General features: G+C 49.2%; 1 protein-coding gene and 1 non-coding gene across 4 annotated transcripts in view; both read right to left on the reverse strand.

The window, feature by feature from the left end:
- SLC7A8 (solute carrier family 7 member 8) overlaps positions 1-24,704 on the reverse strand; it is a 50,676-nt gene continuing 25,972 nt past the window's right edge. The window contains exons 1-9 of one of the 3 annotated variants that reach the window (XM_040620729.1): positions 22,176-22,274; positions 14,372-14,497; positions 12,543-12,696; positions 11,828-11,951; positions 10,242-10,345; positions 6,833-6,929; positions 4,573-4,722; positions 2,652-2,829; positions 1-2,142 (exon numbers count right to left, since the gene is read on the reverse strand). In XM_040620729.1, coding sequence (XP_040476663.1) covers positions 1,979-2,142; positions 2,652-2,829; positions 4,573-4,722; positions 6,833-6,929; positions 10,242-10,345; positions 11,828-11,951; positions 12,543-12,696; positions 14,372-14,396 — 996 coding nt within the window. In that variant the 5' untranslated portion in view covers positions 14,397-14,497; positions 22,176-22,274 and the 3' untranslated portion in view covers positions 1-1,978. Of the gene's footprint in view, positions 2,143-2,651; positions 2,830-4,572; positions 4,723-6,832; positions 6,930-10,241; positions 10,346-11,827; positions 11,952-12,542; positions 12,697-14,371; positions 15,495-22,175; positions 22,275-24,704 lie in introns of those variants that run through there. The other 2 variants (XM_008710543.2, XM_040620730.1) reach the window with 2 other exon arrangements.
- Positions 13,515-13,676, reverse strand: LOC121100348. The gene has a single exon (XR_005832097.1). It is a non-coding gene; the product is annotated as a U1 spliceosomal RNA (small nuclear RNA).

The following is a 24,704-nucleotide window of genomic DNA, read 5'->3' on the forward strand; positions in this document are numbered from 1 at the left end:
ATTTAAAATTTTATTACATCAAAAGAAAAAAAAAAAAACAAACCCTCCACAAAACAAACTGTAACCCTAAACCAACTCAAAGACAGAGGATTATTATCCAGGTATAACTAATGCCCTCCCCACCCCAAACAACCTTACATTAAAAAACCCAAAAGAAATAGAAATGCCAGCTTCAAAAACACTTATCCAAAAAGTAAGGCATTCACTTTACGAAACAAATGAACAAACAAATAAACCCCAACAATTGAAGGAGGGATGGAGGTTGGAGGACTGAGAAGAGGGAACAGGAGGGTGGTCCCCTGACCCTCCAGGGGCCAGCCCCAGCCCACCTGGGGTCCACTCTGAAGGGACCGAAACTCAAACCAAACATGACATCTCACCAATTGGGGGGGGGGGTCAGGTAGGCCAGGCAGGAAGCTGGGAAAGCCAAGCAAGCCAGGAGGACTCCCCACGTATTCTAGTCTCAGCAGATGGTAGGGGGAGGTAGGAAAGGGGGCACTCCTGCTTTGGGATGAGAGGATCCCAGTCCTTAGCACAGCAAGTGTGGCAGGGGGGCTGCAAGGCCCAGGGTACAGACGGTGGCCTTCCTTTGGAGCACAGGAAAAGGCAGCCTCTCCCCACAGGACGGCCAGAAGTCCACATGCCACAGAGACTGTGTCTCCAAAATGGGTTCCTTCTGCCACTGCCCTTTCATCCTGTCTCGGAGGCTGTCCAAAGACAGGGCAGTGGTGGAACCAGAAAGGGGGTGTCTGAGTTGGGGAAGAAGGAAGGAACTGGCCTTCAGAAGACACTCTCTCTCCAGTCTCCGAGGTTACAGGATGGGCACTTCTGGGGGGTAGGTGAGAAAGCACCCTCCATTCCAGGAAGGCTTTTCATACCAGGTCTGTCTGAGGGTTAGAAATCAGGGAGTATTTTTAGGTCCAGTTCTTGGATGGGAGGTGATTTCAGGCTGATTTGGCTTGGGCTTCGGGCCTGAAGGGCTTGGGGAGCCTTCACACTGGTTGGTCCCGGAGCCAAGTCAGAGAAGAGGAAAAGGGCATGATGGGGGCGCCAGCAGTGCTGGCTCGTGGGGGTATGTTGGGGGCATAGCTACAGGGATCATGGAGTGACTGCTCGTTCTCTTTGGAGTGGGGAGGGAGGAAGAGCTAAGCAGCTTTGCCATTAGGAGAGAAATGTCCACTACATTGAAAACAAGAAGACTTTCTGGCTTCAGGAAGCTTTGGCACCAAGTGGGGGTCAGGATGCAGGAGACCAGGGCAGGGCTGGGTTTCAGCAATTTGAGCCTTTCCCAATCTGTTCCACAGGCCTGGCTTGGGTTAGGGGGAGGGGGCAGTTCTCCTGCTCATTGGTCCTTAGCTCAGTAGGGAGGTGGTGTCCTGCCAGGAACCTTGCTCTGGACAGGGAGCCCAAGCTGGGGTAGGGGGAGGTACCACGGGGAGGGGGAGAGGAGAGGGCAAAGGGAAGCATTTCTCTGATTTCTTGGGTCCCTAGTGAAGGGAGGGTGATACAGGTCTCTCCAGCTGACCTTTAAAGATGACAGATTTGCTTGAGTCTGTCCCTCCCCAACTGACTCACTGTTGCTTCCGCTTCTCTGAGCAGAGGCCTCCCTTGGGCTCAGGAATGGGGAGGGAAGGCAGCACTGGACTGGGCTCCTGAGGAGGCCAGTGATGGGGGGAGGGCCCTGAAGAGGACCCCAGCAGCTCCACTCTCCCCCCACTGCTTGGGGCAGCCCTGGTGAGGGTTTTGGACACAGGCCCTGGTAGCGGGAGGCTGGTTCTTTGGGTACAAATGTCAGTGTCTTTGTTTATAGGTTCTTACCACCCACACCCAGGTCCTGCCCCTGCTTGACAGAAGCAGAGGGGTGTGTGTGTGTGTGTGTGTGTGTGTGTGTGTGTGTGTGTTGGGGGGACCTGGGCAGGGAAGGAAGGCAAGAAGGGGGTGTAGGAGGAAGGAGCCAGCTGAGAGGGGACGGTGGTCCTCAGGGCTGGGGCTGCTCCGAGTCCTTGTCCTTGGCGGCAGTGGGCTGGTAGATGGGCTGCCGCTGCTCTTCCGTGTCCTCATGTACCTCCTCTGTCCCCGAGCCCGCTTCCATCTCAGGGTACACAACCACACACATCTTCTGGCTCACCAGGGTCAGCGACTCTACGGGAGGTCACACAGAACAGGTCAGTGCTGAGCGTCCCACCCACCTGGCCGAGCCGGCCACGACCCTGCTCCACTCCCCTGGCCCACGTGTTGCCTCAGCAGAGCCCCAGGGCGTTCAGGAGACTCCCATTCCAGGAGACATTCCAGGAGACAGCCACCTTGCTGCCTCCCTGGTCTCCGGGCAGCTCATCTGCTGGCTGCCCGTTCCCATCAAAGCCTTAGTCGCCCACCTTCCCTAAGCCTGGTGACCACCGGTTCCAGGCTCTCCCTTGGTCTCTACCCAGGGCAGCTCCTGCAGAACGCTGTCAGGATGCCTATTCTTCCAGGTCTAGGGTCTGTGTGCAAACCTTAGCCGTTCTCGTCTCCTCAGAGGTCTCTGGGAAGGCACCCATCTTTCCTGCCTCATCTTCTTCTCCAGAGCTCTGTGGACCAGCCTAGGCCTCTGACCAGGAGACCTAACCCCGACGAGGAGATCCTCTAGCCACCCGGCATTTTTAACAACTCACCAATGAAGTTATTGAAACACTTGGGCTTGTGTTGCCAGTAAACACCCAGGAAATAGACGGGCACGCCTGTCAGCATGATGGCCAGGCCAGTGCCACACACCACGGGCTCCGACCACAGGCTAAAGATCAGCAGGAAGGCCCAGAACAGCAAGTAGATGATGGGGAACAGCAGGTTGATCTGTGGAGCAGAGGTGCTGTTAGCTGTGTGGACCGTGTGGCCCCCAGGATCAGGGCATCCTCCCTCTTCTCAACCCACAGAGAGGCACCTTTGAGGGCAAAGGCTAGGCTTCAAGTGCTATGTCAGCAAATGTTGGTGAACTCGGGTAGTAGCATGGGAAGAGGAGGGGCGGACTAGGGAGGGAATGATCCTCACTGGCCATCTCTTTTCTCCTGGACAGAGGCAAACAAGGCCTTGTCATCCGTGCTTCGGCCAGGGAAGTCCATGGGGACTGATAAGCTTGCTGGTATATTGGTATATATTTGCTGAGGTCCTAGAGTGGAGGAGAGGTGGAGAAATGAGTGAGGGGCAAGAACGAGGTGGCCTGGGTCTGTCAGACTCCTTGCCCCTTTCCTGGTTCTAGGCAGGGCCCTCATCTGGGCACCACGTGGCAAATGTCCATTCTTCCTGCCAGGATCAGTCTCAGTGTGTTTCTCTCAAGCAATCTGAGAAGATAAGTCTGCCAAGATCTGAGAAGTCAGGAAACCTACCATACTATAAGGCAGTCTGGGGCCTTGATTTTATTCAGAAAGAAGCATCAGCTCTATGGGCTTGTTGGCCATCTTATTGGCCACAGGTGGGAGTTCCCAGTAGAGATTTCTTCAAGACTCCAGATTCAGGGGCGCCTGGGTGGCTCAGTCGTTAAGCATCTGCCTTCAGCTCAGGTCATGATCCCAGGACCCTGGGATCGAGTCCCACATTGGGCTCTCTGCTCAGCGGGAAGCCTGCTTCTCCCTCTCACACTCCCCCTGCTTGTGTTCCCTCTCTCCCTCTGTCAAATGGGTAAAATATTAAAAAACAAACAAACAAAAAAGACCCCTGCTTTTCTCTTCCTTGCCATCTCTTCTCAGAGGGTATGCAACTGTTGGGGGAGGGATGGGTTATTCTCCCTTGTCATCCCACTAGCAAGCTTTTTAAGAGAGGTAGGGAAGTGGTGGTAGAAAGCAGATTTGGAGAGCTGGAATTCCTCAGCTGGAAGAATCTTCTGGAAGGACCTTGTCTCCTTTGTTTCCAGAATAGTATTGTTTAAATAGCTCAGGGCTATACTCTATTCTAATTTGCAGGAGAACCCACAGCCTCTTGCATATTTTGTTCTGAGCAATCCCATTCATTGCCACCACACAGTTATCTCTTGCAGCAACCAGTAGGTTCACCAGGCACCCACTATGTATAGGGCTATAGTAGTTTAAAAAGGGAGGCTCGTGGAGGGCTGTAGTGGACTGGGAAGCTTGAAGGAAGAGGAGGAACTTGGGGCCTATGTGGGGAACGGTTATAATTTGGATAGGCAGGTGGGAGAAGGAAACTCATTCTGGGATAGAGACATAGCTCAAGGGAACGCAGCTACCTGGAAGGATGAGGAGGAGACTGGCCAGACCAGTGGGTTCAGGGAAAGGTTGGAGAGGTAAGGGAGCCTGGAAAAAATCAACCGGAGTTTATAAGAGTCGTAGGAACCAAAGGAATGACCTGATTAAAGTATCATTTAATCTAACTTCCTCTTCCAGCTGCAATTTGTTCTGGTCCTGTCTCCAGTGGAAAATGGAAATGGCTGCTGCCCCATTCGCACATGGTCCTTGCTTTCCAAAGGGTCTGTCCGCTACCATCATAGAGACGGTAGATCCCATCTGTGGTCGGCAGCTGAGAACAAGGTGAGCTGCAGCTACAGCCAGTGGAGGAGGGGAAGGGGTCAAGGGGAGGTTCTCGCACCTTGATAGGGCGGGGGATGTCGGGCTTCTTCCAGCGAAGAACGATCTGTCCGGCGATGGTGACTCCGTAGAAGAGGTAGTTGATGAAGCCCACGTAGTTGATGAGTGTGTACATGTCGCTGGTGACCAGCATCAGCAGGGTTGAGATGCACTGTGGGAAGTGGGAGCAGCTCATCAGTGATCAGTAAGGGGTTTAGACACTGGAGGCGCTTTACAGGTCAGGGGACTGTTCCCCTGCCTCTAGGCGGACAGCGCCATCTTACGATGAATGTCTTTTTTTTTTTTTAAAGATTTTATTTATTTATTCGACAGAGAGAGAGACAGCCAGCGAGAGAGGGAACACAAGTAGGGGAAGTGGGAGAGGAAGAAGCAGGCTCCCAGCGGAGGAGCCTGATGTGGGGCTCGATCCCAGAACGCCGGGATCACGCCCTGAGCCGAAGGCAGACGCCCAACCGCTGTGCCACCCGGGCGCCCCATGATGAATGTCTTAAAATGGAGACTTTACAGCCGCCCCTGGTCACCCTGGCCATTGCTAACAGCTTCATTGCCAGGAAGCTCTTTCTTATTGCAGGAGTGATAATCAGAATATATCACCGCTGGCATGGCATGGGCACCAACCAATCAGAATAGGTACTGGCTGTAAACAACTGGCTTGGCCACCAGCAGCACCGCTCTACGTCTGCCCTGGTCTCATTTACACGTCTGCCCTGGTTGTAGCTCAAGCTATTTTAGGTGGGTATTTTGTTGATGTTGTTTTGTTTTTTTTTAATCCCTTAGGGAGGACTGTTACCTGCAGATTAAAGTTTTATTCCTGCCCTCATCCTCTTCTCCTGGCTGAGTCATCCAGTTTATTTTTCTTTTTCCCCCATCCCCCCTTTTTAATATCATAAACAGTTATAAAGCATTTACTAGGTGGCAAGTGCTGCTCTTAATGTTCTACAAACACGAACTCATTTAACTCTCACAAATCCCCATGAGGTTTTCTTCATAGAATCCACTTTACAGCTTCAAAATCAGCTCAGTGGCTCTCTTGGAACCATGTTCTGCCCCTCTGCTAACTTGTTAAGGCCAACTGAAGGTTCAGTTCTTGGAGCGCCTGGGTGGCTCAGCTGGTTGAGCGTTTGCCTTCAGCTCAGGTCCTGATCCCCGGGTCCCGGGATCGAGCCCCACATCAGGCTCCACATGAGGCTCTCTGCTCAGCGGGGCCCCTGCTTCTTCCTCTCCCTCTGCCACTTCCCCCTGCTTGTGCTCTCTCTCTGACTCTCAAATAAATAAATAAAATCTTAAATAATAAAAAAAAGAAGGTTCAGTTCTTGTGTAAGATCTGATGGTGAAAATAATCTAGAAGATTTTAATGGATGAATAAGCCAGATTTTGACTGTATTTGCCTTGCAGTCACAGTACTGCACCAATGGCTCAAACTGGAAATAAGTCTGTCTCACGGGGAGTACCAGGTGGTCTCCAGGCACCTTTCACAGCTAGGCCTTCATCCTGTATCTGAACATGCTGGAACTGCCCCGCATGTTGTACAATGAAGGCACTTGACTCCTGAGAGCTCTATTATCCTGATCTAACTGCTTTTCTGATGCACCAAAGTCATTTTCAATATTTTATTCAGGATCCGGAAAGAAAAAAAAATAACTCAAAAGACTCAGTGGGGACAAGTCTTTGCTCTTTCTTTTTATCCCTCTAAAGGATTCTACTCTGGGCCATTCTACCCTCATTTCTTCCCTATCCTGTTTCCTTTTCTCCATTTTCAGTTGCCAGTCTTCCTCTCTTTATGATTTGTCTTATTTGGTCTACCCGTAACACTGAATTTGTTTCAGTGACGTTTCCTGAGAGAAAGGCAGAGCCTCCTGGGGCAAGAAGACTGATGGGGAGTGGTGGGGGTGTGTGAGATTGGCCAGGAGTGGGTGGGGGCCCAAAGCTGCAACCCCGTGGGCAACAGGTGCAGGGGAGAGCCAAGAAAGGAGATTTCCTTATGAGACTGTAGAGTCGTGAGACAGTTGCTTCAGTCTGACCCAAAAGGATGGGAAGGACCCAAAAGGAAGGTGTTTCAGGACTCAGGGTCTTTCTTTGTCATTTTTCTTGATGTCCACAAAGCCCGTGTATACCATTCGCCACGTTACCTAAGACCCAGTGAGGCCTAGGAGCAGCCCAGGAGGGCGACAGGGGTGTGTGTGGGAAGTGTGAACTCCCAGCTCAGAGCAAGTGCAAAGAGGGAGGGTGTGTGTAGGGTTGGCAGAAGGAGGGGCCCTTACTGTGAAGAGCAAGGCTGGGATTGGGGTGCAGCGCTTCACGTGGATCATGGCCAACACGCTGGGAAGGTGGCCCTCCCTGGCTCCAGCAAAGAACAGCCTGGTGGAGAGAAAAGCAGGTCAGCCTGGAATGGCGCAGAGAGCATCCAAGGATGTTCCCTGCCCAGCCCGGGCTTCCTCATCCAGGCCCGTCTTCTGCTCACACAGGAGCACCACCCCCACCCCACCCAAGTACCCACCTTCCCATGCACACTCCAGCCCACCTGTCACAGGACCCATGTTCACAAGTGCAGGTGCAGGCAGACCAGAGGCAGCCGGTGGATAACGGATGGATTCTGGGTGCCTGGAGACCCTACGTATGGTCTGGGTGGCTTGGGGTTACTGATGACTGCGCCTTCACTTTGTGGGTCTCACAATGCCTTAATCCCTTTAAAAATGGGCCTCCCCCATCCTCAAGGGATACAGGGTCTCTGATACATGGGGACTGAACTGTCTGTCCATGGAAAGCCTTACACACATTGATACCCTAGTCAGGAGGTAGTTGCCACTGTGGGGATGGAGAATGGGTGGTGGACCAGATAGGGACACGGGGTAACTTGGGGGGTATGTGGGAATGTTCTATATCTTGTTTTGGGTGGTGCTTACATCGCTGTCTACAACTCTCAAAACTCATTAATCTGAACAATCTGTGTAATTTATTGTCTAGTATGCACTGTATTGTATCATACCTAAAAATTTATATTCTTAAGCTACTTTTTCTATTACTAAAGAAGCCATCCTAAGGAAATGAATAGTTAGTTAGTGAAAGGTATATACAAAAGATATTCTGATGATAAAAAACACTACAAATATCCTAAATGCCCAAAAGTAAGAGATTGATTAGATAAATTATAATATATCTATAAGATGGGATATTTTACAGTCCTAATGTTTTGAAAAAAAGTCTTTACATGAGAACAGGTTCACAATACATGTCAAATGGTAAGAGCTAGATAGAAACCTGTATGATTCCATACAGTGGGATTCTAATTAATTTAGAAATTATGGTCATGTAAAAACATACCAACTGGTTATCTCTGGCTGATGGGATTATGAGTAATTTTAATTTTCTTCCTTAGACTTTATTAAAAAATTTAATTTCTAAAATAGACAAGAAAGTTTTAATTGGAATAAAAATGATTTTTTTACTCTTTTTAAAAATTAAACCTTTTTTGGAGATAATTGTAGACTCACATGCAGCTGGAAGAAATAATAGAGAGAGATCCCAGGTACCCACTCTATTTCTACTGGTAACATACTGCCTAACTATAGTATAATATCATGACCAGGATATTGATGTTTAAAAGTTATTTTTAAACAGAGAAATTTTAATGTAAAAGGGACCCCTTCTTCTCTTCCCTTTTCCCAGAGAAAAGAATATTAAAAGCTGTTGGAAATCATTTACATATTAGTATGAATTAGACATCCTTTTCTCTTCTCTAGGATTTTATAGGGAGAAAGCAGCACCTGAGGGGTAGGAGGAAGGGGTGATGTAATGGGGACAGGAAGGCACAGAATCAGCATGCTGGCTGTTCTGAAAAAAAACCTGTCACTTACTTTGTAATTTGTGTGTAGGGGGGAGCAGAACCAACAGCAGCGGTTTGGCAGAAGTGTGGGAGTCCATTATGGCCCCAAGTACCCATGTGCATCACCATCAGTTGCCATCATCAACTACCTAGGCCACTGTCACCAGTTTCATGCAGCCACACAGCATCGTCCCTCTACGGTGTAGCCTCATGCACCCAGCTGAGCCCCGGGTGCTCTGCAGGCCTCATCATGCACATAGCCAGGGCCCTGCATTCACGTCCCTCCTCCACATGCAGCCAGGACCAAGTGTAATTGTCCAGGTCCAACAGCATTTGCAAGTGTCAAGTTCACAAGAGACAATCCTTGCCCGGCTAGCTGACAACGAAGAGACAATGACATTAAGCATGACACACGCCCACGCACACTCCTATTTCTCAGGAAGGGTCAACCTCTCCATACACCAAACGCAAAAAAGTAAGAGAGAGAAGGAGAGAAGGAGGGAAGGAGGAGGAAGGAAAGAAGGAACTGGAAAGATGAGCAGAGGAGGCCTGGTGGGTGAGCCGTGCCTCTGAATCAGAGGCCTCGCACGCCGGGGCCGCCGTGTCCTGCATGCACACACAGCTATACCAAAGCAAGCCAGGCCGCTGCTTGGCCTGCCCGAGGGACAAACCCCACTCTAAAGTGACTGTAGCCAGTCACTTTCTTCCAATAGATCCCAGAGAGCCTCATGGGTCACTGCGCTTCCACTGCTCGCCCTCGGCTGGGGCTCCAGGTGGCCACTGCTCCTGTGTAACACGCACACGAGGTTGCTGTGGGTGAGTCTCATAGGGTCCTGGGGCACAGAGGACACCCACACTCCCTCTTTCTTGCCCTGGGTCCTGAAAACATGGCACTGCCTTGACATTTCATGAGAACTCCTCCCTGATGTGATGCGTGGCTTTGGAAGCAGCTGAACTCAGGGATTTCCTGCTTTTGCTGTATCTTTTAAGTAGGACGGTGCCCTGGGGGCAGGGGAACTTTCTAACAAATGTGGGAAGACCCCTTGAACAACACCGATGGAAACAGTCCAGCGTCTGCTGGCCTCAACAGCCCATTCTGGACATAGCGAGAGGAGACCCTGAGGAAGGGCTGGATTCCTGGGGGTGTAGAGGCAGGAGCTAGGGATTCCTGGACCCACTTGAGCTTCTGGCTTCCCTGAGAGCTTGGGAGTTGGGGGCCTCGCTTTGGACAAATGTTTTCCTTCAGCTCTTCCCCACTTCTCTCACTTCATACCCTCTGCCTGAGTCTCCTGAGCGGCCATGAAAAGGCCGCCCATAGCCACTTGTCCGCTGAGCAGGGAGAAGGATACATTCCACCTGCAGTCTGGTTCCAGAACTTCCATAAGAGGCCAGCCCAGAGGCCCCAGGCCTGTATCCCTCCTGGTCCCTTGTAGAGTGGGGTTCCTTTCAAGCCAGCATAGCCTGTTTTCAGGCAAGTAGCAAGGGGCTCTGGGGCTGCCGCTGAGACACTGTCCTGCTGCCAATCACGGTGCCCAGACCTAGGACTGCATCAGGCTGCCGGGGACCTCTGCCCTCTGCTCCTATTAAAATGGGGTGGGACAGGGCTTCTCACCACTACATGTGAAGCCACACACATTGCAGGTGACCACGTGAGCAGCACACACCCCTCTGCGTCCAAGCTGACACACAAACGTCCCTTCGTGAGCAATCACCCCCTACGAGGTCACCACCCAGGTGCCCACACAGACCCCTGCTGACAGAGACAAGCCCCCCCGCCCCACATATACACAGAGCAATGTGCACAGCAGAATGGCCCCTGGCCCAGGAAGGACTGGAACAACACTCACCGGGAAGAGGTGAAGAGAGACCCATTGACTCCTCCAAATGTGGACAGGGCAACAGAAATGGGCATGATCCAAGCCATGACCCCTAGGAGCTTCTCTCCAAAAGTCTGGGAGAGAAGACAAGGGGATGAGCAGAAGAGGCGAGGTTACAACCCTCCACTTGTATGTCTCTGCTGGGAATGCTCCCTTCCATCGCTACCCTTGCTGAGTCTCTCCTGTTAGGGTCCTTGCAGGGAGGGTTGCATTCGCCAGCCCCTCCTGCACTGCACCACCACTTCCCTTCCCACGGTGATCACCACGCAGTGGGGTTTTAGTAAGTGTTTTGGGCTATTAACTGAAGGAGACAGTTTATGGTGGTAATAATAATAACAACAACAACAATGACGATGATGTGCTAACATTTGTTCTCCTTGTTTTATGGATGAGGAAACTAAGGCACAAAGCAATTAGGTAGCTTGCCTAAGATCACAAACCCAGAAAGTGGAGGGCCAGGACCAGAAGCCGGCTGTGGGAGTCCAGGCCTCACTTACATTATACACTAATGAGTCAGGCAGGTTGGGGTTCAAATCTTAGCCCAACAGTTTGGAGCTGTGAGACCTTGAGCAAGGTCCTTAATTTTTGAGCCTCAGTTTTCCCATCTGTAAAATAGGAATGGTTCCTAATTCATAGGGTGAGAATTTCTAAGTTCATAGAAATAATATGATAAGAAGGGGAAAATGATAAGAACAGGCTACTATGTAGGCTGAGAAAGAAAAGGCGGTGAAGCTATAGAGTAGTCTTCCTATACTGAAGGAATGTAAAAGGTCAAGGGACTAGCCTTTTCTATATTCTCTGAGCCCAGTACACACTCGATTTCTAGCACATTAGGGAAGAGGAGTCACTTAGAATAGATGTCCTGTTGCGTTAGGCCAGTGGTCATGGAAAACGGTTGCCCCAGAACACCGGAGGGCCTCTTTCTTTACAGTCTTCTGAGAGGAGACACGTGATGACAGTTTGGCAGGGTGGTGTTGGGGCTCGGGAGAAGCCAGGTCAGGGCCTGCATGGCTCCCAGGTCTTTCCGGTTATCAAAGACCCCAGTGCCTTGGATCTGCATCATGTCTTCCTCCAAAGAGCACCGACCATACCTACTTCCTGTTTACTGGCACACACTTTTCCCTGATGAGGGAAGGAGTCAGGCTGCATGATTTCCAGAGGAAGAAACGAAGGCAGAGAGGAATGGCGTTGTGTTGTGCAAGACTATATCTTTCTGAGGAGGAAACTACCTCCTTTATACAATCTTCACATTTAGAGTTTAAAGTACCCCAGATCAGGAGCTGGCAAACTTTTTCTGGAAAGGGTCATATAGTAAGTTATGTAGCTTTGTGGCCATACAGTCTGTGGCAACAAGTTGGTTCTGCCGTGGTCACTGTTCTAGGTACAACGTGGCCATCAGTTTGCTCCTGGGCACTTGAAGATATGGTTCCTGCCCTGAGAACCTCGGATGACTTCCAATTCTACAAATTCATGGATCAGGGAAAAGTGAGTGGGGTCAATCAGGCAAGTCTATGTCAACGTTCCTGGTTTCAGGGGCTGCGCGCTTGATTTCTTACCACAGCGACTGCGTTTGATGCCAGCAGCTCCTGGGGGGACATTGCAGTGACATAAGCGACATTGGCAAAGACATACACAAATGTGACCAGTGGGATGGAGATGAAGATGGCTCTGGGAAGGTTCCTGTAGAAGGAGAGGAGGTGAGAGGAGAAAGGCCTGGCACCCGCCTCGTCACGGGGTTTGGGAAGTGCCTTGTCTTTCTGCTCCAAACTGACCTGGCAGCCTTTTGTGACACTCCCTCTCCCTGGGCGGTGGATTCGGTCTCAAAATGGGCAGGGCAATTTAAAGGAAAGGAAACAGTGTAGGCTGGGAAGATGCTCCATACCTGTTGACCTCCTCCTAACTGGAATCCCCATGATGCACCCCTCTCCCCAGCCTCAAGACACAAAGACCCTCCTGTCCTAAGACAGGTAAGTCAGGTGCCTAGAGGCCTGTCGGCACATTTCATCTGAGACAGTGGTGCTACCTCAGCACTGTTTCAGCTTTTAATCTGCTCTGGGACAGTCAGGGGATCATTTTTCTCCTCCTGGCAGAGTGGACGGTAAATGGTTTAAGTTCCTGAGAAATAACTGTTTCTTCAGGATACACTAGGTCACGGTCAGAACAGGGGCTGGAGGTGGAGAAGTGGCCAGTGGACACTTGGCTCTCTCTTCCCAGTAGCAGGTGCCGTGGCCTTTCAAGGGATTTGGGAAGAGCTGGGCTATTTCAACTCACTTGTAGGGATCAACAAGTTCCTCAGTCACGTAATTAAGAAAGTTCCAGCCTCCGTAGGCAAAGGAGCCCTGAAGGAAAGCCAGTGCGATGAGGCCGATGTCGGGTTCTTGGAAATTCTCAAATGCGTTCTTTGGTTCCAGCCAGAAATACTCTCCTGTGGACGCAAGGGGCAGGAGGCTGCTCAGAGAAAGGAGCCAGAGGCTGGCGGCTCCAGCCTGCCGAGTCCTGTCTCAGCCCCTCCTGCAGTGATGATCCAGCTCTCGTCCTGTTTCAGTGAAACCCACACATTGGAGAAGTGGGACCAAAAAGAGCAGGGACATAGAGATTTGGACTTCCCCAGAACCTGGGAACCAGGAGTCCAAATGCAGGCTCAGGTTCAAAGCACAGTTCTCAATGTTCCTTTAAAAGGCAAATGTACTTGGAAGGAAAGGCCAGGGCAGGGTAGAGTAAATCAGGGGTGGTGGGCAGGGGTGGGGTGGGGGGAGCTGGGATTTGGAGATGCAGGATTAGGGCCATTGGCAGTCTCTTGACCACCTTCCTGTATATCTAAGCTTAAACATTTTCACAAAGAAAGCATGGAGAACAACAAACACTCAAACATAAGCTCCTATAACGCCATAGTAGTTCAGGCTTGCTCTGTTTTCTTTGTCAATAACTCCCGTCTCTTTCTAAGTTATCTGGTCTCTCTCTCCATGATATAGATTCCCTGAGGACAGGGTCCTTCGGCACAGAGCTTTTCCACTGCCTTCCCAACCCTTAGCACAGTGTCCTGCGCACAAGTGGGCCCTCAAGAAAGGTTGCCGATGATGTTGTAATGGAACACAGAGCAGCTGCCCATATTTTACTTATTCATCAGTAATCTAGCATTTGGACACGATACAAGGAGATTAGATTGATCAGGAGAAAACACCGGGGCCAGAATAGGAGGGACTTATCTGAAAAGATAGCACAGTGGTTTCTTTCTTTCTTTTTAGGGGAAATCATAAACACAGTCCCCACTACCACAAATTATGTAGTCCCATTTCTTATGTTTGGGGAAATCGCAGGGGTCAGCACATCCATAGTGCAATGGATAAGCCTCGCCCTTGGAACACCACCTTCATGATCATGGTATCTCCCCTACCAGGTAGGTATACACAGTGATTTCTTTAAGTCTACACAACATAACCTGCTTAACACAACTGGTCAAAATAACAGCAGAACCTTAATTATGTTTCCTGGAATAAATATCCAGGCACCCCACATGGCCTTCAAGGCTTGTAGGCAGGTGGGAGGTCTGTTTGTCATCTGACTTTCTCCAGGAGGCAGTGACACTGGGCAGAGCCTAGTGGTGCCATGGTTCCCATGGAAACCAAATGTAAGACTCGGACTTGGAAGGGACCAAATCCAGTGGGGAATGTTGGCAGGGGCCCCAGGAATGTCGAGCTCTCTCTTGTAGAGATTATGAGTAATTCTGAAATGTGTAAAAATCTCCTCTGTTCCCCATTTTAAGATAGGGACAACATACAATATAAGATGTAGGGAGCTTCCCTGGGGACGGGGCAAGAGGGCAACAGGAGTCCAGAGATCTGGGGGCTTCACCTCGCTGTGCCAGAGCCAGGAGGTCAGCATGGGAGCCCTGAACTCTGCAGACCAGGTGGTGCACGCTCAACTGCCAACCATCCCAGGAAAATGGTTTCTCTTCCCCTTTGTCAAGCAAGTGAAGAAAAGTCATTCAAGGTCAGAATTGGGAAATCTCAGGGTGCACATGTCCAAAGACAGTGTGAGGGGGTGTGTACATGACAGGGGCAGAAAGTTGGGTGGGGCCTGGTTGTTCGGGTGATACTCACCTTTGCAGATCTGGACAACTCCCATGATGATGATTAGGGCCAGGGCCAGGAGCTTCCCAGCTGTGAAAATGTCTTGAACCCGGGTGGCCCACCGCACGCTGGCACAGTTGACCCATGTGAGCAGCACTGAAATGACAGACCCCCAAACATACCGTCAGGGCTCTAATGAGGCTGTAGGAGACCCTCTGCACAGAAGCAGAAACGCTCCTTGCTCCTGACAATGGGACTGTAACAGGCGAGCCAAATTTCTCTCAAGCCCAGCCCCAGTTTCCAGAAACTTTGGCTAGGTTAATGGGTTACAAATGGAGATTACGTGCCACAAATTAGAGCTCGGTCAGAGCATGCCCTGCTCAGGGCTGGAAGCCAGAAGTGGGCATGGAAGTGTAGGCACTGGCTTTGAGGAAAATCAGCAACTGACCAGGGTGCAAGTGTGGGCTTTGTTTCCAGGCCATTGTATGTTCAGGGGGATCCCTGAGCACCTGGTGGATCCTGAATGTCATCTTTCTCAGCCTGATCTTGGGGCAACAGTGGGTTAGGGGGAATCTTTTTTTTTTTTTTTTTTTAACCTGTGGTGTAATTTACATAGAGTAAAATTCATTTTTCTGCGTGTACATTTTGATGAGATCTAATAAACGTATTCAGTCATTTAATCACTTCCATACTCTTTATATGGAACATTTCCAACACTCCAAAAAGTTCTCTTTCCTGCATACTGAGCTCCTTTGAAGTCAGTCCCCTTCCCCTACCTCTGGCAACCACTAATTTGGTTTCTGTCCCTATAGTTTTGCCTTTTCCAAAATGTCACATGAACAGAATTATACAATATGTAGCCTTTTGTGTCTGGCTTCTTTCACTTTACATGATGCTTTTGAGATCCACTCATGTTGCTGTGTACATCAATAGTCTGGTCTTTTTATTTTCATGTAGTGCTCCATTTTATGTATTGGTTTTCTACTCACTGGCTGATAGACATCTGGGTTGCTCCCAGTTTGGGGCTATTATGAATAAAGCTCCTATCAACACTTGCATAGAAGTCTTTAAATGGACTGTAGATATCTTTGAGAAAGGTTTTCCTTTCTCTTGAGTAAATACCCAGGAGTGAGATTCTGAGTCATAAGGTAAATGTATAACTTTATTCTTTTTTTTTTTTTTTTTTTAAGATTTTGTTATCTTTAAAAGTAATCTCTAGGGACACCTGGTGGCTCAGTTGGTTAAGCATCTGCCTTCAGCTCAGGTCGTGATCCCAGGGTCCTGGTATCAAGTCCCACATTGGGCTCCTTGCTTGGCAGAGAGCCTGCTTCTCCCTCTGCCTACAGCTCCCCCTGCTTGTTCTCTCTCTCAGACAAATAAATAAATAAATATCTTTAAAAAAAAAAAAGTAATCTCTATACACAACGTGAGGCTTGAACTCATAGCCCCGAGATCAAAAGTCACATGCTCTACTGACTGAGCCAGCTAGGTGTCCCTAAATGTATATTCAACTTTGTAAGAAACAGCCAAACTGTTTTCCAAAGTGGTTATATTGGTTAAGTTTCTGCTTTCGGCTCAGGTCATGATCCTGGGGTCCTGGGATTGAGCCTGGCATCAGGCTCCCACTTCTCCCTTTCCCTCTGCCCCTCCCCCCAGCTTATGCTCTCTCGTTCTTGCTCTCAAAAAAAATAATCTTAAAAACAACAACAACCACAACAACAACAAAACCCCCCACAAAGTGGCTATATCGTTTGCATTTCCACCAGCAATGTAGATCAGTTCCTGTTGCTCTGAATCCTTTCAGCATTTGGTATTGTCCACTCCAAAAGCTTGGCTATGCTAATAGGTGTGTAGTGGCATCTCACTGTGGTTTCAGTTTGCATTTCCCTCATGACTGATGACGTTGAGCATGTTTTCATGTGCTTATTTGCCACCGCCCCTCTATCTTCTTTGGTGGCACAGGGCCTTTTAACTCTGCCTCCTATTCTGGGAGTCGTAGGGCTTGCACAGAAATCCCAACAACATGGAACTACATGGAACTTCTAAGGGCTAGAGGAGAGTTCAGAGGCTGAATCCCTAGGAGGGAGGGACTCCCCAACCAACCTAGGGAGCCTGTGCCGCAGGAATGGGACTCTCACCTTCCTGGTGCTTAGGAAGTCCTTGAGAACAAAGGGAAGGAGTTAAAATCCTCGCTTCCCCTGCCTATGAAACAGTGACCAGGACGCCCCCCACCCAGTCCTCCAAAGGTACAAGTCGCACGCGCAGAGGCACCAGACTTTCTTCTCAAGCTCTGGCCAGGCCTCTGACTTCACTTGAACAGTTGATCAAATTATATTGATACTTGATCTTTAAACCGTGCTTTTACTTTTCAAGTATTTCTGACCTTACTTGAATCTGAGACCATTTTGACATGGTAAAGACCGGACATTATTATCTATCTGTAACCTTTCTGCCCACACAATCTCTACCTGGCAAACTCCTTCTCGTCTTTTAAGATTCAGCTCAAATGTCACCTGTTCTGTGTTTATTATTTTACTTATTTCTGACAATGTGGCTGCATTGCAGGTAAGATACGCCAGCTGCATTTTATAGACGAGGAATAAAGTTTGTCCCTCCTCTCTTTTCTCAGGCCACTTTGTTTATATTTAATTTTGGCATCTACTTCTTTGTATTATAATGATCTGTTTCTTTTTCTCTGTCTCCATGTAGACTATGAGGGCAGGGACTATGACTTTTCATGCTTTTAATCCCAGGGCATCACTAATGCCTGCAAATAGCAGGTGCTCCACAAATATTTAATACTTGGATACAGAAAATGCCCCAATACAGTAGCCCTGCAGTCTCAGCTCAGTCTACACATTGTAGAATGTGTACCACAATCTCCCCTGCTCCCCAGGAATCTCATCAAAAGGGGTCACGATCCACAGTTGGTTGCACAGAGCCAAACGAGTGTCAGGAAACTTGACTTCAAGAGTAGAAACTCTTGACTCCTCATAAAGAAGCTGTTAATCCAAAATGGTGTCATATAAGGAGAACCAAAACATGTTGTCAGAGGAAGGATTTTAAGTGCCTGAACAGGGAGAACATCTTGTAAATACTCGAATGTTCCAGATGGACTGAGACATTCTGATAAACACACATTTGGTTTATCTTACTCAATTCAAAAAGGATTTCAGGATCACATGCCTGGTGACAATCCAACCCAGATCACTCTAAGCAACAGGTCCTGTGATCTGTTTCTCCTCAGGGCCCTGAGGATTGCTAGGTACAACGCTGGGCCCTCAGGTCCCAGGAGTTCAGGCAGACACAAGCAATGACTTAAGGATAAAGGAGATTGATTTATGAAAAGAAGATTAGGACACAAAACCCATGAGGCTCAGGGATAGGTAAGGATTACAGAATAAGGAACCAGCTTGTGATCCCAGAGAAGAAAATTATCCTCTATCAAGGGGAGGAGAGGGCACAGTGGGGAGGTGACAAGAAAGTACTTGGAGGGAAATAAGGGATGAGCAGGACATCTCACAGACATTCTTCCCCCAGCAGGTGGGGGGAATGTGGCCACCTCCTGGTGGGCTGGGGTAGAAAACACAAAATCATCTATCTCCTTTAGGAGAGGGACCTTGTCAAGGCAGTCAAAAAGATTCCTTTAGTCAGCTCCAGAATATTCCTGGGGGATGGGAGATGTTTGAAGGAAGGGATAATTTGTCAAATAAACTTACTGTGGGTGTCTTCTGTCCTACCTGACCTTATCTTCACAGTTTCACAAGAACCCAGCCCTTGACTAATATTTAACCTTTTACCTTTACAGAGATCTTTCAGGAATAAAAAGAGAAATCCCGAGAATGGGGTGGGGAGACATTTTGCCTGTGACACTAATCTCCTTAGAACAATGGCTGCAGGCCCTCACATCTGACCCTTATCCCTGCTGTTGGGTGATCACAGCATGTGACCGACGGGAAAGAGGGCACTTTCAGTCTCCTGCTACCCCAGGACAGCTTCCCTCACAGCAGGCTGAAACCTGAGCCTCCAAACAGAGAGGAAAGGTCAGTGAGCGAAGGCAACACTGCCAGGTGCTTGCCAAGCCCCTGCCCTGTTCAGGCATCCTGTCTCTGCCTTCTGCTACCCAGAACCCCTTTCTGTGGTTAATGGCTATGGCTCCTCTCTCTTCTCAGCCAGACCCTGCATTCTGCATGCTTGAGAAAGTGACCTCAGGGAAGCCACATGTAGATGGGGACCAGTGGCCACTGCAGCTTGAAATGTGAGCGTTTTCATTCATCCGTCCATCCATCCATCCACCCATCTGTCCGTCCAACCATCATCTACAAAGGGCCTACTGTGCTAGGCACTCGGGTAGGTGGGGGAGTTACAAGACACAAGTCCCCGTCCTCAGGAAGTTGAGAGCACAAGTGGGGAAGATGGGTGAGCTAGAAGATGATTGTACAACAATGTGGTGACAGCAGAGCTCTTCACGGAAGCCAGTGGGTGCCCCTAACTCAGCCCAAGGGATTCAGAGGTGTGTCCTATAGGAGGGGGAGACCCTAACCAAAAGGAGAATTTTATAATTTTGGCCCAGCTGGATAAAAGAAATAAGAAGACATAAGACTCTGGTTCTTGTCCGTTGTAATCGGCTGTGGGGTGGTTGCTGCTTCTCTAGAGCTTATCTGTATTTCTTGGGCATTTTCTCCTCTTTCTCTTTTGTATCCTTTCTGTTTGCTGGGTTTTTAAAAAAGGTGAAAAGACTATCAAGACGATACTTCAAAAAGATGCTGAAGTCAGGGGTTGGTTACTTAATCTGCCAAGTTGGAAAAGGTGACAAGGCGACACCTTAATGTCAAGGTGATGGGAGGGATACAAAAAACAGGCAGGCGGGAGCAGGGGACTCAGAACCCAGCAATCTCGTGAGCTGCTCAGAGCCCAGGGCCTCTCAGCTGCTGAATAGGAGAGGTGGGCTCGGTGCTCCCTGCCTGTGGGAAAGCTGAAAGACTGGCAGAGAGGGGCAGAGTCCTTCTCAGATCAACGACACTGCAGATCCCGTCACCGACCTGGGCAGAGGGTCAGAGTTAGAAAAAGAGACATGATATCAGAAACAGAGGTCAGAGAGGGAGAAAGAAAGATTTGAAGAAGCCAGGCTGTGGGCTTTGAAGATGGAGGAAGGGCCCAGGAGCTAAAGAATGTACGGGGTCTCTAGAAGCTGGAAAAGGCAAGGAAATAACTGTCCCCAGAGCCTCCAGAAAGCAGGTGACACACTCTGAAATAGCAAAACTTTTAAAGAGCAACCAGGCGACACACCCCAAGACCCCAAAGGAGTGCCTGTCCACAGGCCTTGCAGGACACGAGTGGAGGGAAGTGGTGGGGCTCTCTAGAAGTAGACAGTGAAAGTGAGGTCACCTATGTGCTGACCTAGTTGGCAAATTTCTATACCACATGAGAACACTCCAAGTCTTCCATACACCTGGATCCTATAGCTGAAGTGTTACTGTCTCCTGTTCCTTCCCTTCCTAATTCTGTACAGTAGTAAACAGGCTCACCTTCCAATAACTCTAGCTGTGCTTTTCCTCTCAGAAAAATCTGGGGGAAAAGACACTCCCAATATCCCTGCTTCATCCAATTCCAGGCTCTTGTCCAGTCTCCTCCGTATTCTATACAACTTCAGGCCCACACATGCAACCCAGATACACATACAAATTGAGGCCCAAGTTCCAAACTTCTTACAAGGTGAGTCTAGTGCTGGGAGGCTCACAGATACGATTCTTTTCTTCTCTGCCCCCATGGTTTTGCTGGGTCTCCTCATTTTACTGACCAGAGGCTATAATTACAGGCCATAAAAGAAGTCAAGATGGAAAGCCAAGCGATGAACCCAAGAGCCCTAAGACTGAGTTCCTTCCTCCAGTCAAAGGGTAGAGTGGCCACACTGTGCACTATCTTGCTTTTGGACAACACCAAAAGCACCCTGACAGAGCTCGCTCTGGGACTTTCCCAGGTGGAGTCAACCCAATCCCGCAGGAGGTGAGGTAAGGTTAAAGACTACAAATTTTAGAAAGAATAGGAACAACAGGTTTTGGGAACCTTTACATTAGATGAATATGTTATAGACTATAGGTAAAAGCGGCAATTTAAAATTAAGCACCCCAGTCCATTTTAAACAGAACGTCAGTGACTTGCTAGCATAAAATAAATAAGTCTTCATTTAGAAAATTGTAAGCATGGATTAGAGAAGGAATTTGGGGCCGTTTTTTTTTTTTTTTTAAAGATTTTATTTATTTATTCGACAGAGAGAGACAGCCAGTGAGAGACGGAACACAAGCAGGGGGAGTGGGAGAGGAAGAAGCAGGCTCATAGCGGAAGAGCCTGATGTGGGGCTCGATCCCGCAACGCCAGGATCACGCCCTGAGCCAAAGGCAGACGATCAACCGCTGTGCCACCCAGGCGCCCCTGGGGCCGGTTTTAAGTGTCTGCAATCAGCTCAGGCTAGGTCTGTGTCTTCAGGTGCTCTGATGCTTCTGGACAGAGGACCCTGGCCTCTTGCTGAACTGGCCTGGCAACGGGTCATTCTGTGCCTTCATCAGAGGACCAGTGAACACCTTCCTACATGGATCCCAAAACTAATCTCACTCCTTTTGCCAAGCCAGCTTCTGCTTCATGGACCACACCGTTCTGGTGCGATGGGGTAAAAGCCAGGACGGGGCCATTTGGATAGGGGGCTGGACTGATTGTTGTAAGAACAGTGCTCAGAAGAATGAACCAGTCGGAGCTCTCCTTATAGACAGCTCTCAGCACTGGAGGGAGATGTTTGAGGCCTGTGCTCTACTACCCAGAGGCACATTTCCAGCCTCATGAGCAATCAGAGCCAGGAATGACCTGGGAGACTCAGAATCTCATTTAATATGAGAGTGGAATGAGACCCCAGCTAATGTCCTCCTGCCCCTCCAGTTCCTAGTTGTTTATTCTGCCACTACATCAGCCTTTCTTTCATCATATACACATTATCTCACTTTCCCTCTGTCCATTCCCACATTCTTTCTCACCCTGCTCCTGTCAATGGTACCCATGGTCAATGCTCAAGGGCCACCCTGAGTCAGTCACCTGAAGATACTAGCCAGTTTGCTTTCAGAACAGCAGGAAGTAAGATGCCAATGTGGCAAAAAGGGGAAGACTAAGATGGCTACCCCTGGGAGACCAAGAGAGTCATGTCCGTTGCTCCCAGAGCTTTAGAAAATTATTTCCCACTGGCAGACTTGACTCCCTGCCTTGTATTCCCTTCTCTGGCCCCTTGTTAATGTCACCACCACATATTCTCTTAAATTCTGGGAACTTCTTTAGGATTTCGTGGTCTTGCTGGCTCACATCTTTCTCAGGAGTGGGCTGGAGGCAGCTTGGAAAGGTCTGTTTTCCTTTAGCATTTCCAGAACTAGTCCTGTCTTTTCAGATAAGAGAAAACTGTCAATAGAAAGGGGGGGAAATGCCCAGACTTACCAAAGTCCATAAAGACAGGTAGCGAAGAAGGGAGGGAAAGAGTGAGCCTGAGAAACAACAGCGGGGAGGAAGGAAGAGGGGGAACAACACACATCGTTACGAGTGAGGGGAAAGAGATCGAGAGAAGCAGCACAGACAGACAAGGCCAGGACAGAAAAAAGAAAGATGTAATGCACTAAGCAGACAGCTGCTGAAAAGCGAAGCTGTGATGCCACATTGTAGAAATCAGAACACCCTGTTCCTCTCCAGAACTTCAAAATAAGCACCTTTCTGGGATGGAGCTCCCAGCCCTCTGAAACAGCCATAAATTTCACCTGGGTTATAGGCCTGCCTGCCAGAAGCATTGGTATCTTAGTCTCACCTTTTGCTGGGGCACGCACTTCTCCTCCTTCCGCCTTCCGCCATGCTCTGCCAGCTCCCCCTGACTCCCTCCCTCCAGATCTGGGACAAAAGAGGCAAAGTGACGCCCCTCAGACCAGCCCTCTGGTGTCCATGGTGCCCATGCTGGAGCGCCCCAGGAGCACCCAGCCCGTAGGAGGGGGTGTGGCGACACTGGGCTCTGTGATAGGCCGGATGGGGCTCCTTGGCCGCCTCTCCCCCTCCTGCTCTTGGAAGGATCTGGGCACGTGTTTCTAAATGTGGAAAGGCTGCTTCGGGTTGGCCTGCCTAAACTCAGCCGTTTCCAGATCCAGGAGGTTACCAGTGCTGGCTGCCAAAAGGCACTGATAGGCAAAGAAAACACGGAACCCCGTTTGAGTTCTAACACACACAACCCAAGGCTCTGATAAGGTTCCAAGTCTGCCAGCCTGAACTATCTTTCCTCCTCTGAGTCCTCAAAGAGACCTGGAGGGAAATGCGTATGAATGCAGAGACACAGCCAGCTTCCTAGAATCCTTCCTTATGCTATGCCCAGGGCGAGACATTTTTCTCGTGGGGTGAGGAGCTGCATTATAAAGTCTCAAGCTGTTGCCTACCTAAAACAAAGGTTGTATTAGGATACATGTAAATAACTTGACTGATGAAAGACAGAAACATCAAAACAAAGCAACAGCAATAACACCAGAATCAATCAAATGAGCCCTTCCCTATAAACTAAGCTTTGATCCCAGCTTCTGTGGAGCCACAAGAGGCTGTGAAACAGATCTTGCTATTGTGTTACAGTAACATTTTGTCCTTCTCCAGCCCCTTTCATCTGGAAGCATTCTTCCTGCTAAGCTCCCACCCACACTGCCCCACCCCCTTCCCGGCTCTCTCTTCCCCTTCCTTCTTCCCCTGACCCCTCCGTGCCAGTTGCTAGACCTGGAGTTTCTGCTGAATCACCATCTGGTACTTAGTTTAGCCAAGAAAGCCCTAACTCCCAGCTCAGCATTTTCCAAGAGCTGAGTATTTCTCTCTTCAGCATAAGCCAAACATGGCCTCTGAGCTGGGGGAAGTGGGGGGAATGGAAGGCAGCTGGAAAGCAGGGGAGACAGACCTAGTGCACCATGCCGCCTCAGGGAGCTGCCTTTTAATCCTACTCACTGTTCCAGCACCAGCCTGAAAGATTCCTGTTATATCACGCCCTAATTCTCAGGGTAGATGCCGCTCATGGGGCGGGTTCTCCGGGGTCTACACAGAGCTCAGGAAGGCTAGCCTGATTTTCCATTATCCTCAGCCTTGGAGGAGAGGGTGTGGGTCCTGGGAGGTCTGGCTGGTTCTTGGACTGGAAAACTCCTGGGCTCTGTTAGTGTCACCGACAAGTATAAACATGGACCCAGGCTGCAAAATTCTCAAGACTGGTTCAGTTATAACCCTATTCCAATGGCAGGTAGTGCCCAAACTCACTAAACTCTCAAAACAAATCTTCCCTCTCATCTTTTCCCCAAGAACCCTTTAACACTAGGCCTCACTTCCATCAGTCTTGAGTTTTATGTTCTTGGGTGTGTGATATAAATTTGGGGTGTCACATTAACCCTTACAAGTTCACCAGACACAATTAATGGCTGAACTTCAGAAACCGCAGACTCTGACTTCTCTGGGAAAAACAAAGTGATCCTTGAGAGTCAACAACAAAAGGATGGGGGAGAATTTAATCTTCTACTGGTTCGAGAAAGTTAGCGAGTTATTTCCTTCCTGGTGGAAGCTGAACTACTAGAAAACTCTCTTTTAGGGAGCCTCAATCGCATTCATTATTCTCCCAAGTAGGGCTAGACACATTCCCAGGAACAAGCTCCTCATTCCCCAATTTCCAGGACTTGGCTATGTGTAGTCTTTGAAAAGCAAACTCCAGTCTGAGAGTAAAAGTTGGAGACCAGAAGAGACAGTGTGGAAAGCCAGGAAAGAGGAGATGATCTGGACCAGCAACTGAAGCATACTGAAACTAAAAAGAAGACCCTGACTTCTCAGGTAGCTGGTGGGACAAAGAGTCTGGTCTGAGAACAGAACTCAATGTACACCAATTGACAGCAGCATCCATCACCAATGCATCTCTAGAGAAGAAGACCTCCATAAAACTCTAGAATTCATTGTGATATTTATAACTGTTTACTATTAAAAATAAACTATAAAGCACTTACCGACGGTTTGTTCTTCTTAGAGCTCAAGACTGGGTTGCTCTTATGGAAATGTAAAATGAGGATAACAAAAACGCCTTCACTCCCAGGGCTATAGGCACGAGGAATACTCCAGAGGCCATATAGGGCAGGGAGGAGGTCAAATGGCACTGAAGAGCAGGTGGTCACTCTGCCATTACAGGCATGGAGGCCAAAAGCACCTGGACTGCCTTCTCCAAGTCCCAGCACCAGATCTTGAGAATTGAGAGTGAATGGGAAGGGTTGCGAAGGCTGGGGGCCAACTCAACTGACTATGAACCACACCAATGACAAGGCATTAAAATATGATCCAGTGTTGT

This window comes from Ursus maritimus, unplaced genomic scaffold, assembly GCF_017311325.1.
Source record: "Ursus maritimus isolate PB19 unplaced genomic scaffold, ASM1731132v1 scaffold_36, whole genome shotgun sequence".
Classification (NCBI taxonomy): domain Eukaryota; kingdom Metazoa; phylum Chordata; class Mammalia; order Carnivora; family Ursidae; genus Ursus; species Ursus maritimus.